We start from the raw sequence: 19329 nt of genomic DNA, 5'->3' as shown, positions 1-19329 counted from the left end.
ACATGCTCTTCCTGCGGTCGCAGGATTTCACCCATTTTGCCCAACTCTCTGGTCTTGCGGCCGCAGAAGGTGATTCCTGCGGTCGCAGGATTGCTCTATATACCACACTTTCATTAAAAAAAAAAAAAAAATTCGTCTTCTTTTTTTCTTTATTTTTTTCTTCTCCCCCAACTGACGTAAATGTCTGGCGTTTTGTGTCAGTGGCCCACTGCCACAAATGTTAAAAACGAGTATTTTTTGCATCAGTTGGGAACTGTCACATAAAGTATTAACCAGGGAAATTGCAAATGTTTATGCCAATTTCCCTGGCCTATTCTGATTAAAAAAACAGCAGCAGAAACAGAAAAACAACTATATAAATTTTTTAAACATTTATCTAAAGTTAACTTTTCTGTTCAAATCTACAAAAGTAATTCAGATTTAATTGTTAATCTATGTATATAGGGAGACTTGTGTTCTAAATCTCTAAGTATTAAACCTCATTTAACTAAAATTTCCTCACCAACTTGCTCATTTGCTAAGCAAGACACACCAAAACTAATTCAGCCCACTCATCCCGTACCTCGGTTATTTCATTAGCCGAATATGGTGCCGTACTCGTAAACTAATTAGAAAATATTAAAAATAATAAGTTAGAAATCATCCAAATAAAATCATGAATGATAGATTAAATTAAAATTAAAAGGTAAAACAATACCTCATTTTTCAAGTAGGCCTTTGGTCTAGGCTGTGAAATCAACTCTCTAGCAAACTTCATAATGTAAAAGCCACACTCGGTTGGCCCAGTTTGGTTTCGACACTATTACAACATAGTTATACAAATTTAAGTATTATATTTAGCAAGTGATTATAATAAAAATATGCCAAAAACTTTAATACGATAAGTAATATAGTTTATTTACCTTAGGAACACAAACTTTAAGATTGATTGACTCTTTTTGTCTTCGGTGAGTATCATATAGATCCAATGCCCTGCACAAAATATTAATATTTACCCAATTATGAGTTTGAAATGAAATTATAAATTAATTAAGTAATATGTATAACTTACATGATAATTATCTCCTTGATTTATGTGCGAAAATGTGAGTTTACAGGATCCAAAAAAGCTACCGAATGACTATGTGGCTGAATTAATATTAACATCCAATGATAGCTACAATAAAAAAACTTGCATAAGATATTTATCAATAAAAAAAATGTATAAATATAATATTAAATTGACTTACTTGTTGTTCCAAGGACAAATTAGAAACTGTGTCTCTAGCTCCATATGTAGAAACCGATAGAAAAGATTTTTAGCACGTATTTCATTGGTTCCTGCATTAGTGGACACTAAAGCAGGATGCATGAAAGTTTACATGTGGTTCAACCCCTTCGATTGCACTAAATCATCGAGCACGCTACATATAATTAAAAAAGTCAATAAACTATTAAATTTCAAGTTACACTAAATAAACTAAAAGTTTATAAACACCATTGTACCTCATATATAATGCTAGTTCAGTATGCCCGATCATCTCATAGTTGCAAAAGTGGAAGATCTCATCTTTCCCTAACATAGCAGTAGTTTGGAATCCAAATACCCTTTCTACAATTGGAATTTCTACCACATGGTCAGCGTTCCATTTATCAGTAAACTTCACCAAACACTTAACAATTCTTGACATAGGAACTTCTGTAGGCTCCTGTGTCAATGCCTCTATTCTTTTCTTTGATTGTTTTGGTTGTTGAGTAGAGGGCCCAAGTGGCTCTTTCGTTTGTTGATTAGTAAGGACCCAGTGTTGTGGCCATCCAACATCGTACCTGACTGCTTGTCCAACCAATGTATAACCTTCCATTGTAACCGGATATGGTAAACTAGCGCTCTCTTGAATGGCTACCTCAATTCTCACACGATAATTTTCAGGAGGCAGTTGAACGCTAGTATTTCTGTGCAACAGGTACTTATAAGTTTACCCTCTGCAACTATATTTTGTGTCAAACCAAAACACAACTTACAATTAATCTGTTGCATTCCAATTAATCTGTTAGATTTTTCAATAAACTAGTTTATTTTTACTAGGTCAAATATATGAAATAATGAATTAATAAGAAACTATTACCTCATCAGGAAAATTTGACTACGGTGGTGGGGGAGCACATGGTGCCTGTGTCTGTGGTGGATGAGCATATGGTGGCTGTGAGGGTGGTCGGTGAGCATTTGATGCCCATGTCGGTTGTGGCGGAGCATATTGTGCCTGCGTCATCGGTGGTGGAGGGGCATATGGTGCGTGTGGCGTGTTTGAGTCTCCTCCTACACTCGAACCAGATGCATTTGATGATCCAAACACACCGCTCTGTTGAGATGCAATATACGCCATCAACTGGTTTAACTTTTCCTCCTGTTGATGTGACCTTTCTTCAGATTGACGCCATTTCTCTTCAAGGTTTTTATAACGAGCATCTTCCACATCTTTTTGTTTGTGACTTTTTCTTCTTGGCGGTGGGACATGAAAAAATTGACGGGGAGCGACATGTGCACCGACCCCCTTAACACGTCCCCCATGCTCCGGAGTGCCTAATGCCATTGTTAGTATATCGTTTGAACCTTCCTCCACCAACTCACCTTCTACTACTTTTTGCCTGTATTCCGCCTATATACATAGTAAATAAATCAATTAGAATTTAACACACACATTAATCATTAAAATTATTTCAAAAAATCGAAGAACACTTACCATCTTCTTCACCACCACTCGAGCTTCTTCACTAATGACTTCTTCTTTCTTATTCATTCGTGCTCGTGTCCACATCTCAGCTCTGTCATATTCGGTCAACTCATGACCTAATTCATCTTCCATTTGTTGCTCTACCAGTGCCTAACCGCCACGCCCTGAGTGATGTGGATACTTGTTCTGAGACCGAGCATCTTGTTTTTATTTTCTCATCTCTTCCCAATCTGGAGTTAGTCTTTTTGCAACAAATTTTTTCCAATCTTCAGGGTCGTAATATTCAATGTACTCTAGTGGTGGATTGGCAAAAATCTCAGGAGCTACATTCTTATATACGTAAATAAGATTTTTTGTTAGTCTTGTTTTCCAATTTCTCCATGTTTTTCCTGCCTCTTTTAGTACGTCTGTTTTAGCAGAATTTGGAAGTTTGAATGTAGTCTGCACAAACGAACTAAAAAATATTAAACCTTTTTCAATATATTAATTTGTTAGGATAAATTTAATAGTTAACACCATAACTTACCTGTATTTGACCCCATAAAGTCTCCTTTTTATCCTTCGGCATTTGTTTCCAATTGTCGATATCTAAAGGAAGGGTTGTGCGTGATAGAAGGCCGATGGTGTTGTTCATCTTGATCCCCCCCTTTTCCCATCGCTCGACCAAAATGATTGTACTCGACCTCATAATTACGCCCCTCACTTCTTGCTTTGAATACATCACTGCAAGTCGATTTGCCCCTATACTTCTTATCTTGTGTATTTGTTGGTGTGGTAGCATTAATCCCCTCAAGACCAATACCATCATCATCAACAAACGAATCGCCCTCATCAGCATGTGATGGATCCATAATCAATAAATCTGCAATTAAGTAAACAAAAATATTATCTAGTATAAACTTCAAAAAATACATAAAAACAAAATCACAAAATTAATATATATATACCTTTAATTATCTACCCACAACCCTTCACCATTCTCGCGTATATTGTCATCATTATTATCAATGGTGACATCAATAGGCGGTGAAGCAATGGTAAATGTTTCTTGTTCAAGTATAATGCCATCGCTCCCAGAATCTTTGATCATATAATCTTTCGGTTGACTTGTTAGAACAACTGACTATCGAGCATCTACTGGATCACTCACATAAAACACTTGCTTGGCTTATGACGCCATTATAAAGCGGTCAGATTTATGTCCTATTCGGTTTAAGTCCCTCACTGTGAATCCTAAGTCATCTGTTTTGACCCCATTATCACTTTTCACCCAATCACACAAGAAGACAGGAATTCGAATAGTCACATAATCTAGTTCCCTAATTTCTTTGATCACCCCATAAAATGTCATATCACAATTTATGGGATTTTTATCTTTGGAACTAGATATTTGAAAAGTCTGGGCGATAATAGTAACACCACTATTTTGTGTCTTTCTAATATTATCACGTTCCATGGTGTTGAATTGAATACCGTGAATATAATAGGATTGATACTTAATTACACTCATTGAAGGACTTCGTGCTATCTATTTTAATGTTTCAGACACTTTGTTTGTGGTGTTATTCAGAACCTAGAATACAATAAATATTAAACAAAGTATATTAAATTCTAACAAGCTAACATACATAAATAACACTCAAACAAGAACAACACAAGTATTTTACCTCATTCTCGAACCAAGTGCTGAAATTTCGATAATGTTCATCTTGTACCCATTTTTTATTCCGAGACTTATTGGGATAAGTAGTCTTGATCCAATTGAAATGTTCTCTTCAAGAAAAATTATTTATATCATTGTCAATATAATGAAAGAGAAAAATAAGATTGACCATGCATATGTATGGGAACTTACTCGATGTATGGTTGAACATCATCAATATTTTGTAAGACAAGGCGATGTGCTTCATCTCTATCAGATTTATTTACTTCAGAAACAACACCACCTCTACCACCTTTACTTATTTCAAACTCAATTTGAGAAAAACATAGTCCAATGCTCGCAACACCTGATAAGTATTCTGAGCAGAACTCCATTGCTTCTTCAACGATGTAGGATTCAACTATGCAACCCTCAGGTCTACTTCTATTTCTAACATAACCTTTTAAAACCTTCATATACCGTTCAAATGGGTACATCCATCTCAAGTATACTGGTCCACACAATTTTACTTCTCTCACCAAATAAATTATTAAATGAACCATTATGTCAAAAAATGAAGGTGGGAAATACTGCTCCAACTCACACATAGTTACCACGATATTTGTTTGAAGATTGTCCAACTTTGACACATCTACCACTTTACAACAAATGGATTTAAAGAAAAAACATAGTTTGGTAATTGCATATCGAACTATTTTGGGTAACACAGAACGGATAGCTACCGGTAGAAGATGTTCAAGTAGTGTATGATGGTCATGAGACTTCATTCCAACTAAATTCAAAATTTTCATATCTACCAGAGAAGAAATATTTGAAGAATAACCTTCCGGTACTTTCACATTCGACAAAGAATGACATACAATTCGTTTTTCTTCTTTAGACATGGTATAACATGCAGGTGGTAAATATGTTCGTCTCTCACCAACCTCTGGTTGTAACTTACTGTGTATACCCATTACTTTTAAATCCAACCGAGCTTTGATTCCATCCTTACTCCGACCAGGAATATTCAGCAATGTACTAATTAAGCTATCCGACACGTTTTTCTCAATGTGCATTACATTCAAGTTGTGCCGCAAAACCAAATGCTCCCAATACTCAAGCTCAAAAAAAAAATAGATTTCTTCTTCCAACAACCTGTCGCACCATCTACAACCTCTTTTGTTTTTTCACGTCTAACATTTTTTCTCTTATTTGTAAAATTTCTAGGTTTTCCAAACTTGTATTGAACTTTGTTCAACTTTGTTAACAATTGTCCTCCAAGTAAAGATGGTGGAGCCTTTCCAAATTCAGGTTTACCATTAAAGGCATCTGTCAAGCTTTGAAATTTATGTTTTTCGGATAAGAACTTTCGGTGTCCCATATAATAAACTTTCTAGAATATTTTAAATATTCAGAATGAGTCCCTTCTTCACAAATGGGACATTCCTTGTACCCTTTCACACTAAATCCAGAAAGATTACCTAAGGCTGGAAAACCATTAATAGTCCACAACAACACTGCTATAAGATTAAAATTTTCTTTCTTATAAGCATCGTAAGCATTAACCCCCTCATACCACAATGTGCTCAAATCATCAATTAAAGGAGCTAGGTATACATCAATATCATTTCCAAGTTGTTTAGGACCAGATATCAACAAGGTCAACATGGTAAACTTCCTCTTCATACACAACCATGGCGGTAGATTATAGATGACTAGCATTACAGGCCAACAACTATATTTACTACTAAGGGAATTGTGTGGATTAATTATGTCAGCAGAAAGACCCAAACGAATATTCCTCGGTTCATTCCCAAATTCTGGCCATTTAACAACTACTGTTTTCCAAGCTGGTGAGTCAGCTAGATGTCTTAGCTTGCCATCCTTTACTCTATCTTTAGCATGCCAAATTAAATTTTTAGCATGATCGTCATTTCGGTACAACCTAACCAAACGAGGTATCAGTGGTAGATACCATAAAACATTTACAGGGACACCTTTTCTAACTGCATCTGAATTTTTTTTTCTTTTGCCATCTAGACTCGCCACATGTCGGACATGCAATTGCATCAACAAATCTCTTTCGATATAAGATGCAATCGTTAGGACAAGCATGTATTTTTTCATATTGCATGCCTAACGAACGCAATGTCTTCTTCGCTTCATAAAATGAAGACGGCATTTCATTACCTTCGGGTAATAATTCTCCTAAAAATGTTAACAACTCTGTCATTCCCTTATCACTCCACCCATGTTTGGCTTTTAAGTTATACAACCTAAGCAGTGCTGATAATTTAGTGAACCTTGTACAATTAGGGAAAATAGGTTTCTCAGCATCTTCTAAGATTGACTGAAATTTAATTGGATCCACATGTGATTCATATTGCGCATCATCAATCATCTCTGCAACATCATCAACTTCATAATCAACATCAAAATACTTATTATTCTTAGATGGTCCCTCATTAGTCCCTTTCATTCTTTCACCATGCAAAAACCATACTTTATAACTTTTGTCGATTCCACTCCTAAATAAGTGGTCTTTTATTTTAAAAATTGGCATCCTCACAACGTTACCACACTTAACATATGGACAAGGAATACTATTAGGAGATTGAGTATTTCTTGCACAAAATTCCAAGAAAAACTCAACTCCATTCCTATATTTCATGGATAACCTATCCGCTGACATCCAATCTCTATCCATTGTCAAACTTCACACAACAAAAAAAACAAACAAACAAAGCAACAAACATTAACAATTAAGTTCGTGGATTACTTAATTGACAAGTAAATAAAGGAAACAACATGTCCAAAAAAAAATTGGGCAGCATTTCTCCTATTTCTATCACATTTCCCAAATTTAAAATGTGCATTTATATAGAACATGGTATACACAAAAATATCCAACTAATCAATCAAACATGCATAATTCTCAAATTACTAAATCCTAAAAAAAATTGACCAGCATTTCCCCTATTTCTATCATATTTCCCAAAATTTAAATAAACATATATTCATCACATGAACTCAACAAACCAATTAGTCAATCAAACATGCATAATTCTCAAATTACTAAATCTTACAAAAAATTGGGCAACATTTCCCCTATTTCTATCATATTTCCCAAAATTTAAATAAACTTATATTCATCACATATATACAACAAATCAAGTAATCAATCAAACATGCACAATTACAGCCTTATATCACCGCAGCACACAGTCACAGATCCTATCTCCACTATTTTATAATTCGTACATGCTACTAAGTTCAATATATTAATTATACATTAAGGTTTAAAATGTTACCTCTAATATAAAATCCTTCAAAGCTTGATCTCACCAACAAAGTTGTCAGCAAAATACCTACTCAAATATAACAATATACAAAAAAATAATAAAAAAGTTAACAAAATATAAAGAAAAATATCGTAAAGTTATATTATAACTAAATAAACAATAAAATGCTTAAAGAAAACAAATAATTTGTTATATGTACTCATTTGTTTACTTAAACCCGAAATAATTTTCTTTTTTTTAAAGTTAACAACTCACATAAATAAAAATCAACTATAAATATCCTAACTAAATCAATAATAAAATATAACTTAAAAAAAACAAACAATTTTAATATATACCTATTTAACCAATTAAACCCAAAATTTAAAAATAATTTTAAAAAGTTAACAAAATATAAACAAAAATTTACTAATAATTATCAAACTAAAAAAATAATAAAATGAAACTTATACAAAATATATACATTAATCTATATATATACTCAATTATATAGTAAATTCGAAATTTAATTAAATTTTAAAAAAAAAAGTTAATAAAACTATCTAAAAATTAAAAATCCGAAATATAGTCAATTTATAAAATAAAAAATTCACAAAAATTATATTTAAATCATAAAAATGAATAAAATTACACTTACTTGTGGTAATTGAGCAATGTGGGTTCTTGATGTAGAAAACCCCAAAAATCCAATAAAGATTATGGGTTTTCAAACTATAATCTTCAAAAAACAAAATGTATACAAAAAAGTCCAAAAAAACAATATATAAGTTTCATAAACATATATAAATCATTATTTTAACATTAAAATTGAAAAAAAAAAATTGGCTAAAAACGTACCTAAATGTGGAGAACCTCGGTTGGGCGTCGCTGGTTTGGGAAGAAAACACAGTCTGAAACGGTTTGAATGAAATGGGGCTCGGCTGGGGATGAAGAGGGTTTTAATATTGGAGACCCAGTTGCGTCAGTGGCCCACTGACGCCGTTAACGACCCGTTTGCGTCAATACCCCACTGACGCAAACGGTCCCATTAAACATCGTCAGTGTAAGTTATGACGCAATTGGGCCCTCATTTGTGGCAGTGTCCAACTGCCACAAATGCTAATTCTTGGTCAACAGCGTCAGTCAACTGCGTTGACTGACGCGTTTGACTGACACAATTGCCCATTTTTGTAGTAGTGTTTCTTCTGCAAACAACAAAAAGAGGGTTAGGAAAAATAAAACTTGGTAAAACAAGAAAAAAGATAATGACCCTACCCTTCGAGCTAGTGGATGAGTCTATGACTATCAGATCTGGAACAGGAACAAGACTAACTGAGTCAAGGCTGGTTAGGTCGAGGATAATCGGGTTTAGAGGAGACATAGGTGGAACATTTTCAAGTACGGGAGGGCGACCTAAGGATATGGCTATGAGATTTTGTTAAAAGTTTCAAATAAATTGGTCGTGTTAGATGACCAGAAGTAAGTTACTAGAAAACACGATCTGAATATTTGGGATGGGAAACTAAGTCCTACGAGATAGAATATCCTACACGGACTAAGGTGAGTTTGGAACCGAGTTAAGTTGGCTCACATGCGCCCCTAACTTACGCCCTCTGTCCTCAGGAAGTACATATCACCTCGGAAACCGTGTGTTAGAAATCTGGGTTAGGAAAGCAGTTTTAATGCAAAAAGCCACTCGAATAACGTAACCTACAAACTACATAGTTTTTCAATTTTAACCCAAAATTTTCCCTAAAATATTGCTTGAATTGTTCATGATCAGTTTCAAAATCCCAAAAAATATCTAAAATTTTGCTCGTCATATTTCCATTATTCCCTATATTACCACACCAATAGGTGATTCTTAATGCTACGTGTATTCGATACATGTCTCTCAAATGGAAAGAATGCGCGAAGAACGTAAAAACACACAGATATTTCAGAAAGAAAAATAAAAAAAATATCGCAACAAAGAATATAGGCAATTACAGTCGATAAAGAAGGACTTGAGTGAAGTCGAAACTGGAAGAATCGACTTGTCGAATCAAGAAAATGGATGTTCGAGGGTTTTAGAATAACATGAGAGAAAGTGGAAAAGAAGTTTTTTGCAAGAGAAATAAAAAAGGGGAAACTGGGATGATAAAAAAAGACATATATAGAGTAAGCTCAGGAGAAAATTTTAGATCAAACGACCACAATTAAATGGGCAAAACGGTGGCAAAAAAGGTGAAAAGACAACTGTCACAGTACTTGGGAACCCGAACAAATGCCTATGAGAGTGTAACACGTGCCAAAGTACTCGAGAGGGTAGGTGGGCACGTTTCCCAAGGAAGAAGTGGAAAATCCTCTATTGTGCTTGTCAGGCATAGGTGTGGCATCATGCACGAGCAGAGGCTTGGAGGGCAAATGTTGTACCTGAAAAACACAAGTTGATGTGTCATGTTTGCGGTACAGCTGTAGATTATTTAATACTGCATTCTTTAGTTCCAAGGTCAGGGTACAAGCTCCCTGATGCTTAGGTCGGTTTAAGCATAGGTCGTCAGGAAACCGAAGAGACCATTTAGCCAGACCTCGAGGTTGCCTAGACATAGCTCGAGTAGCCTAGTATGCAGATCGACTTATCCTGGAATCCTTTAGCTCACGAAGTAAGTCTTCAGCTCGCGGCCGACATACTGAAAACACAAATACGGATCCTTGAAGACTCGGGATTTATATTCGTATATAGAATATTGATATCTTGCCTACTTAATGTATAATATTAGGCAATCAATGTATTAAATGTAATAATGAGAAATTAACCAATTTTGTAAGTTACCCGAATTTGTTCATTAACTCCAATAAATAGAAAGGGAATGAATAAAAAAAATAGATGAAACTCTTGTATACCAAAACTTAGGAGAAATGTCTTAAACAATTCTCTTTAGAAGAATATAATAATAAGGGGGGCACTCTTAATGATTATTACTCATGGATGATTACTTTAATATTAACCGTTAGATTAAGATTAATGATCCATATTTATAGTTGTTAATTAATATTTCTAAAAGTAAATTTTGATTTTTTTTTTAATTTTTTAAAATGCTACCTGATTACATGGATGTCACATATTTATTAAATTAAATAATTAAAAAAAATCATATTTAAGCATTATATATAAAAATTTGAAATTAATATAGAAAAAAATATTTACCTGTTAGTGACATGTATACTAAATCACTATGTTGCCACATCATCATAATTGTTAGTACCCATATATAGGTAGTAACCATTGAGAAGTCTTCCAATAATAATATAAATTTGTGAACTATGTGGATTTTAACCAATAAACTACGTAAATTGTGTATATTCTTTATTTACTATTTAGGACAAGCCTAATACTCTTTTGGGAAGTTTTTAATTCTAAGTTGATGAATATCTGCCTCACCAATCTCTAATTGTAAATATAATGATAAAAAAAACATTATTTTGATAAAAAAAAACAAAACAAAACGGATCTCAACAAGTTTGCATCAATTTCTCTGGCTTTCATCTCGTGATATGTTTGGATACCATGCCAATCGATGTAATTATTTAGCAGTGGGCTCTGGCCATCTAAAGAATTTTAATTGGGGCCATTAGATGAACAGGCTAAGTACTAACTTTCATTTTAGGTGGGCCATTGTGATCTTCTCTTTAACCCATCCAATTTCTGAAGGATATTTCCGTGTCTCCCGCACATTAAATTATGCCACCTTTTCATACTCTCTATCGTCACTTTCTTAAATCTATATTAATTTAAAATTCTTATAGTAATAACCATTCTTGTTTAATGTATACTTTGCCAAAAAAAAAGGATAAATATACTAATATTCGAGTGTTGTTAATTTGGAGAATCTAATCATTGAATTATAAAAAGATTCGTGATGTAATAAATTATTAGTTTAGGTCATGTAGTAAATCAACTGTTTTGGATTTCATCTCACAAAGTTTGGTTTGAGAATTCCATATTATACAAAAACAAGGGTTAACTATAGAAATTCCTATAAAATAAAATAAGGGCTTAGTAGAAAAGAGATATATAAAACTTCAGCTTATCTCATCTTGTAGTTTGTATTGATTACTTCACTTTGTGCTGGGACGGTTGGTTTGTAAATGATAATTGTAACTTGACTTTGACCATACATTAATTGTTGACTTTATAAAGAAGTATAAAAGCTAATTAAAATAAAATTTTAAAGAGAGAAAAAAGAAAAAAAAGTTACGATTCCATTATTCCATATGATCACTCTAGAACAAGGCTTGAAAGCTTTTCTTCACCTTTCTTTTTCTTTATTCTTTTTTATTATTATTAGAAAAAAAGAAAGAATGAGAATGAAGAAAGAGCTTTTATATATAGTTATTATTCTTGTGTATATATATTTAAATTTATAATTATTATGTACTACTTTACCTCTAACCAGCATGCTAAAAAGCTGCCGACAGTATTTTAGAATAAGGGGCCAGTAGATATATATGATGGATTGAACTTTATTTTCAAGTAGGTCCTCTCATATTATATTATTTGTACCTCTTTCTACAATGAATTATTATTTCATGTATTTAATTGAATCATATCACATAATTTCACATCTTTTAGTTGCTTACCGCTTTCTATATATTAGAATAAGGACCTCTTATTTATGAATTAAAACATTAATTCAACTATCTGCATTAAACACATCTTAGTGTATAATGTTTGATTTTAATACTTTTGATCTTATTGCTTATTAAACAACTAATGTTTTGAATTATCTCAAAACATAAATTAATTCTACTCCAAATTCCTTTCGCAAGTGTAGTTCGTCTCTACAAAGTCCACATTATTAGCAAATAACATTCAAGGTTTATAGAATTAGAAGAGATAATAGCAAATACAGTCCTCAATTCTTTGTATTTAAAAAAGCATAAGTTATTAGTATGTGTTTCAAAAAAAAAAAGTTATTAGTAACAATTCATTTTTGTTAAGTATAATTTGTATGCATGAACTCCTCTTGTAAGTCAGGCACTTAATTAATAAGGATATGTAAAGATAAATTAATTTTCATTGTCATAATAAATAGAGGATCTATATATAATTATTATTTTTTTGGCTATGATCTATATATAGTTTAACATTTGAAGGGGGCTCACCAATAATTGTAGTAGGCAGTACTACTCTAATGACTATGGTGGTAGCTATATGTATTTGTGTTTTGGCTCTATATGTATATTGTAATATATGACAGTTAACATTATTGTTGATGATATCAATTGGCTATTGATGTTTTGTTTGATTTTTTGTGGTTTATATGATAGCTGACACATTTCATTTTCATCTTTTCATTATTCAATATATATCAGCTTATTTATACATGGAAAACAAAACAATCACTGTTATCTCTGTAATCGAGGACTTTATTTGTTTTGTTTCCAATTTACCAATATGATTCTATAGGTCGTTTTTCATTTATATCATTATTTTTTTGCGGACTTCTTTGTCGCAGTTAATATTTATCATGCTGGTCTCGTACATTACATGCATAATATAAACATATATTTTCTCATTCATAAATATATTATATATGGATATTATTTATAAAGACACATTTTTATCCTTTTTTTTTCAATTCTCCCACAAAGAATCTATTTGCAATTATTGATGACAGCCTGCTTGATGATTCAACTTATTATATAACTATGAAATATAGTTGTGTTTTGTGCGGTTATTTATTATTATATTATTTTAAATAATATAATGTTAGATTAAATAATGTGATAAAATGTAATTTATCGCATCTTGTAATATATTATAGAGAGTTAAAAAAAATTAAACACATGTGTGTCCTTAATTGTAACATATTTTGGAGTTACAAAATCAATTACAAATTTGTAACATCAAAATATTACTCAATAATGTGTAGATTGAGAGTTACACATTTGTGTTTGAATTTCATAGAGCTATTATGTAATATGGTTGTTGAAGACATGTTTTTAACTCCCATAAGGTGTATGGAGGTTACAAAATCATGTAGGAAGAGATTGAGACGTTTTTTGGAAAACTGAAAAAAAAAAATTGGAAGCTGAAATTGCACTGTGGCCGCGGCCACTGATTCTCTTGGTCGCGGCTTGGGACGCTGACAACCTATTCCAATTTTGTTTTTTCATCAATTTGAACGATTTTAACATCCCAAGTAACTCCCAAATTTTCATTCACTACTACAAAAATAGGCTTTAACTTCAATTTTTATACATAGAATTGTTGGGAAATACATAAAAAGCGAAGTTAAAGCTTTTGATGGACTTTTAACTTTGCTTTTTGGTTTAGCACTCATAGAAATTAACTTATTACTTCAGTTATTTACGTAAAATGAAGTTAAAGGGTAATAGGCGGAGGGGGAAAAATGACGGAACCATTTAACTTCGGTTTTTTGCTAAAAATCGAAGTTAAAGGTGCTTATATCCTAAGCCCTTCGACTTCTCCCTCATTTTCGAAACACTGAAACCCCCTAAACAGAGAGCAAACACCTTCATTTCTACCGTGAGAAAAATGAGAGTTTCGCCATTTAGCACCATTTCCCCTCACTTTCTTCCATCAATCTTGCTAGAAAACTCAAATATATCATAAAAACTTGGTTATTTTTAGTTTTGAGTGAAAAAAATGGTGTCTTGACTATGGTGACATGTGATGGTCGGAAATACCCATTGTTTTGGGTTTTTCAACGGATTTTCAACTTCTATACAAAGTTTTGAGGTTTATACTATGTATTGATCGTTAAATAGATGTTTACATGATTTTTTTATATATATTATTTCGAATTTTTTTATATTTTTTTGATAATATATTGATAATGTATATGTGTTTATGGTTGATAATAATGTTTTACAGTTGTATTTGATTATTTAAGAATGTATGAATCTTAAAAAATGTGTTTGTGATAATTTTTTTTTATTAATCCGAATTTAATATTAATGTATTACTAAATTTATAATTTTTTATGATTTATTTTTGTATTTTACAATATGTTTGTATTTAGAATAATTATTTCGAAAACTAATGAAGTTAATATTTTGTTGTTGTGTGTTGACGCGGTTCTTCGCCAACAGGTAATTAAGAAAATAAGAGGAAGGGATTAGTGCTTATGTTGAACCGAAATAGATGAATGATCTTTTGAGAATGGGCTGGTGACACAAATATGTTTTTAGGTGGTTCAAAGGTTAAAATCCTTCTACTTCACCAGTCAATATTATTGCTATATGCTTGGTATTATTTTACAGGGTATTTCTTACACAATAGAATCCAACCCTTTGTAACTCCCAGGGTCTCCGTATTTATAGGAGAAGGCACTTGGGAGTTGGTAAGAAGGTCATCCCGTGACCTTCTTACCTATCATGTCCACTCTGTGACATTCATGATTAATTCATAAACCTGACACATAAGTGTGGTCAAATCAATAGGTAAGGGGGATAATGGGCCGCACGGCCCAACCCAATCGTGGGTGTCTGAATACGCACGTTCACGCTGCGTGTCCGAGAAGTCAAGGATATATCAGACACGTGATGTCTAATATATGCACATTTACCTTGCGTGGTTGACTTTATAAGGGGTCATAGCCTCCAACTCTAGCTCGTACCACGAGCTGGATGCTTCCCTCGACCTGCCGCCTCCAGAGTCCAGACTCAATCTTTAAGTAATCTTGGCAAACCCTTAGGTTACCTCGAGCTAAGGAGGTAGGATCCTACGATGGAAGCTCCGATCTTTGGGGATGTCCACATGGCTGATATAGTTTAGGCCGTATCTCAGCTCGCTAATAGCCCATGGGCAAATCAGGGCATACATTTTCCCCCCAAGCCCCTGCTCGTGGTACACGACGTCGCATAGGGCCACAGTAGGGGCTTTTAGGCTTCCCCATGAACTCTTCATATTTCACATTTTACGCAGGCGCCGAATACGTGGAACATCGTGGTTGGTGACGATACGTCTTCTGAGAACCGCATTTAATGGCCTAGCCTATACTCAGCCGTCGTTTCGTCTTTCGAGTGGAGAGCCTTGGATCCCACATCAGGGCAATCCAACGGCCCTCCTTACGTGGCCTTTCACGTATATAAAAGGGGTGGCCACCTTACGCATGGGCCATCCGTTCATTTGAAATTTTTCAGAAATTTTCTTCTTCTTCTCTCTTCATTTTCAAAAGAAAAACCCTCTTCTTTCCGACTGCCATTCCTAGCGTTCAAGAAGTTCAGGCGCAAGGGCCCCCTTGAAGCTTTAGAATCAATTGATCCGACGAAACCCCTACCTAGGCGATCCCTTCATCCTCTTCTCAGACAAAACACTCTGTAAGTCTCCTGACTGTGCATGTTTCGAAATTATTTTTCACTGTAGCTTAGGTAAATTTTTACTGTAGCCGCATGCAAGGTTTCGCTGGTTTTTTTTGGGCATGTAGGGTGAAAGCCTTTTAGGTTAGGGTATCTTTGCAGTAGAAAACCATTTAGGAGCATGGTTTATAGGGTGCGTTTTCTGGGGAAAATTTATGGGTAGGATTTTTGGGATGTTGATTTAGAGTATTCAGTATTTTGGATGCAAAACCGGGTAGCTTAGGGGACACGCTTCACAGGCGGTCTTGCCTTTCTTGCCTACTGAAACTTTCCTTCCAAGGCAAATTCCATCCTGACCCTCCTGACACACGAATTCCAAGTAATCGGGGATCTATTGGGAGCACAGGCACGTGTTCATAGAACCGCGTGGTCTCACTCTCCACGGGCTGGGCTTACCTCAGCTCGTGTCAAGGAAGCACAGTCAGATTCTTCTCCATTTTTAGGTCGCCTTTTTCTAAAATTTCTTCTTTTTGTTCGCTAGGCGACCAGATGGGACCCAAGAAGAACGCTCCCAAGAAGTCCGTAGGCAGCTCGTCCTCCCAACAAGACAAGGGAAAGGAGGTGATGGCTGAATCCCTGATTCCTAACTTTGGGCCAGCAGTGGAACGAGAGCTCGAGGTGGCCCCCGACGCGTTCTTCGAGGCGGAGAAGATCGTTTCGAAGATCACGGACCAGGCGAGGGTAAAAAAATATTCCTCTCCCATAACATCGAGCTGGGGAGAGAATCTGTGATTGCCCAACCTCCCGCAGAAGGCGAGCGGAGCTGCGCGCCGCTTGATGAGGTGTTCTCGGCCTGGAGCGATGAACATTTCAAGGCGGGGGCCATCCTCCCGCTGGACCAGTACTTCGCCGATTTCCTCAACTTCGTGAGGTTGGCCCCATTCCAGCTCCCCCCCAACTCTTACAGTTTGTTGGCGGGGTTAAGATACTTGTTCTTGAAACAGGAGTGGGAGGTCCCCACTCCTGCAGACATTCTGTATTTCTTCTGCCTCAAGGCCAGCCCGGAGCAGCGAGGGTGAGGTGACGGGTTCTATTACTTAACCCGGTTCCCCAACACGGCTGCGGTCATTGAGCTACCCAGCCACCCCAATGACTTCAAAGATCAATTCTTTATGTCGAAGGGGTTCCGAAACTGCGAGCTGCACTACTTCAATCGTCGTCGTAAGTGCCTTTCAACCTTAGCTCGTAAGTTAAGTATCGGTTAGCTTCCCCTACATCCATTTCTGACTTAGGATAATTCTGCAGCTATCTTCGCGAGGACAGAGAAGTCTGTGATCCTCGACAGCTAGTACGAGACACTGGCGGGCTTGCCCCCCAGTGAAAAGGACTATCGTCAGCTCGTGATAAACGAGACGATGCTGGCCTGTAAGCTGATCTCCCCGGGCTAGACTCTGAATCTGAGGAGGCCCTGGGCGCTTCCCCCAGCTCGCGATATGAGGCCTATCATCGTGGAGGAGGTCGCGGGGGATGAAGATGAGGAGGACGAGGAGGACGAAGTGCCCCTCGTGAGGACGAGGAAACGGGCATTGGAGGTCGCCCAAAGAACGGACGAGGAGAGGGTCCGATCCGGAGCAACCGCAGGTCCTTCTGGCCAAGGTAACCCATACATGTTTAGGAACTTAGATAAGGCCACTGCCGACCCCCGGCTAGCTAGGTTCAATCCCAAACAGATCGTCCAATGCCACCGAAGTGACCCAGACTTAGATGAAACCCTGCTCCACTGCGTCGACCAGCTCGTGTTGGATTACGAAAGTAGCCATCCTAGGGGGACCATAGCTGTAGACAACACCCTAGCCTTTAGGTCGGTCCTATTCGAGGAGTATGGGACTAACCTTCGGTCATGGCCATCACTCCGGGAGGGCACCGTAGCTCCAGGTCTTAGGCAATACGTAGAAGAGTCTAGTCCTGAGACAGCTTCGGATCCAGAACCTGCGCCAGCTCGAGAAATAATTGCCTTAGATTCCCCCGCGGAAGCTCCGAGGCCGATGGTCGTAATCATAGATTCTTCGTCTAGCTCGGGGGTAGGATTCTCTTTAGTATATATACATACTTGAATTTTGCCCTTTTTTTCTGTTTTTGTTTTTGCATGACTGCTAACTTGTGTACTAACCATGTCTTTGTTTTGCCAGAGGATATGTCTCAGCCCGGGGGAAAGAATCTGCGGTCTGCGTTCACTGGAGGGAACTCCTCCGCTGGGGCTTCTGGGCCCAAAATGAAAAATCTCCGGATGTCGAAGAAAGCCGCCGGGACCCCAACCAAGTCTCCTGCAAAGGAGAAAGAGCAGCCCTCAACCGCCCAGGTCGTGGAAACTGTTCCTCCTGCTGCAGGGGGAGCATGCCTCCACCCCCTCCGCAAACTCCGGCCTTCATTCGGGCAGGAGCGGAGCCCAGGGCTTCGGCGATTGCGCCTACCGAGGTGCACATCCCGGTGGACCCCCAGGACCTGGAGAAAATTCCAGACGCCTTTCGGGGGACGGGGTATGAGACGGCGAACTACGTCGTCAGCCACTTCTACAAATTCAACGAGAGGGAGCTCAGGGCCATCGAAACCAGGAGCCCGGTGGGCGTGCTGGAATCTTCATTGGGCATGGCCCTAACGGTAAGCTGACCTCACCCTCTTATGGTTTTTTATTATCATGCCTTGCCTTGTTTTTTTTCTAAGGCAGTTGCCTCTCCGTTTTCGCAGAGCGCCGCTACCCTTCCCCGGAGCATAGCCAGGACCAAGGCCCAGCTCGAGGATATGAGGAGCGAGCATCAGGCGGTTGTGGCCACCCACCAGACTTCCTTGCAGACGGTTAAGGATGCCCTGGCGGCCGCGCAGGCCGAGCTGGAAGAATCCTGCCCCAAGCTAAAAGAGCTCGAGGCTACCAAAGTTGCCCTCGCCACTGCGCAGGCAGACCTAGACACTGCGAAGGCTGGGGCCGAGGAGGCCAAGGCCGCCCTGGAAGCCGAGCAGGTAGCTTCAGGCACTGCCATGGAGGACATGTTCTACCATTGTTGGGCCTATAACCCGGACAGCGACTTCTCCTTCTTGGCAGCGGACATCTAGGAGCCCTTACTATTGGGGTTTAAAGCTCGTCTCGAGAAAGAAGCACCTTCCGAGACTGGGGAAGCCTCCGGCGCAGCTGAGCAGGGCGAGACGGCGACCTCCACAGGGCCGACTGGTGGAGCCTAGGGCCTTTCCATTTTTCTCCCACTCTTTCATTATTCTTATTTTTTGTGTGTAACTTTTGCATGAGGTGTTTCCACCTCCAGACAATCTAATTATCAATTTTATTTTTAATTGGTTTACTTCCTCTTGCCTTTACGCATTTTAGTTACTA

At 36.9% G+C, this 19329-nt stretch overlaps 1 protein-coding gene across 1 annotated transcript; it reads right to left on the bottom strand.

The window, feature by feature from the left end:
* Nucleotides 1–2123: 2123 nt before the first annotated feature.
* On the bottom strand, nt 2124–2843 carry LOC133791625 (uncharacterized). The gene is made up of 3 exons (XM_062229543.1): nt 2721–2843; nt 2609–2636; nt 2124–2296 (listed from the first exon to the last, which is right to left on the bottom strand). The coding sequence occupies exons 1-3, from the start codon at nt 2841–2843 to the stop codon at nt 2124–2126; spliced, it is 324 nt and encodes a 107-aa protein (XP_062085527.1).
* Nucleotides 2844–19329: the final 16486 nt, after the last annotated feature.

This window comes from Humulus lupulus, chromosome 7 (assembly GCF_963169125.1).
Source record: "Humulus lupulus chromosome 7, drHumLupu1.1, whole genome shotgun sequence".
Lineage (NCBI taxonomy): Eukaryota > Viridiplantae > Streptophyta > Magnoliopsida > Rosales > Cannabaceae > Humulus > Humulus lupulus.
This window is presented reverse-complemented; position numbering and strand designations above follow the sequence as displayed.

Coding starts and splice junctions, on each gene's coding strand:
- LOC133791625 (XM_062229543.1), bottom strand. CDS start 2,843: ATGGAAGATGAATTAGGTCATGAGTTGACCGAATATGACAGAGCTGAG. Junction 2,637..2,720: donor GAGTGGTGGTGAAGAAGATG/GTAAGTGTTCTT, acceptor CTATGTATATAG/GCGGAATACAGGCAAAAAGT. Junction 2,297..2,608: donor CAGGCAAAAAGTAGTAGAAG/GTGAGTTGGTGG, acceptor GTTCGAGTGTAG/GAGGAGACTCAAACACGCCA.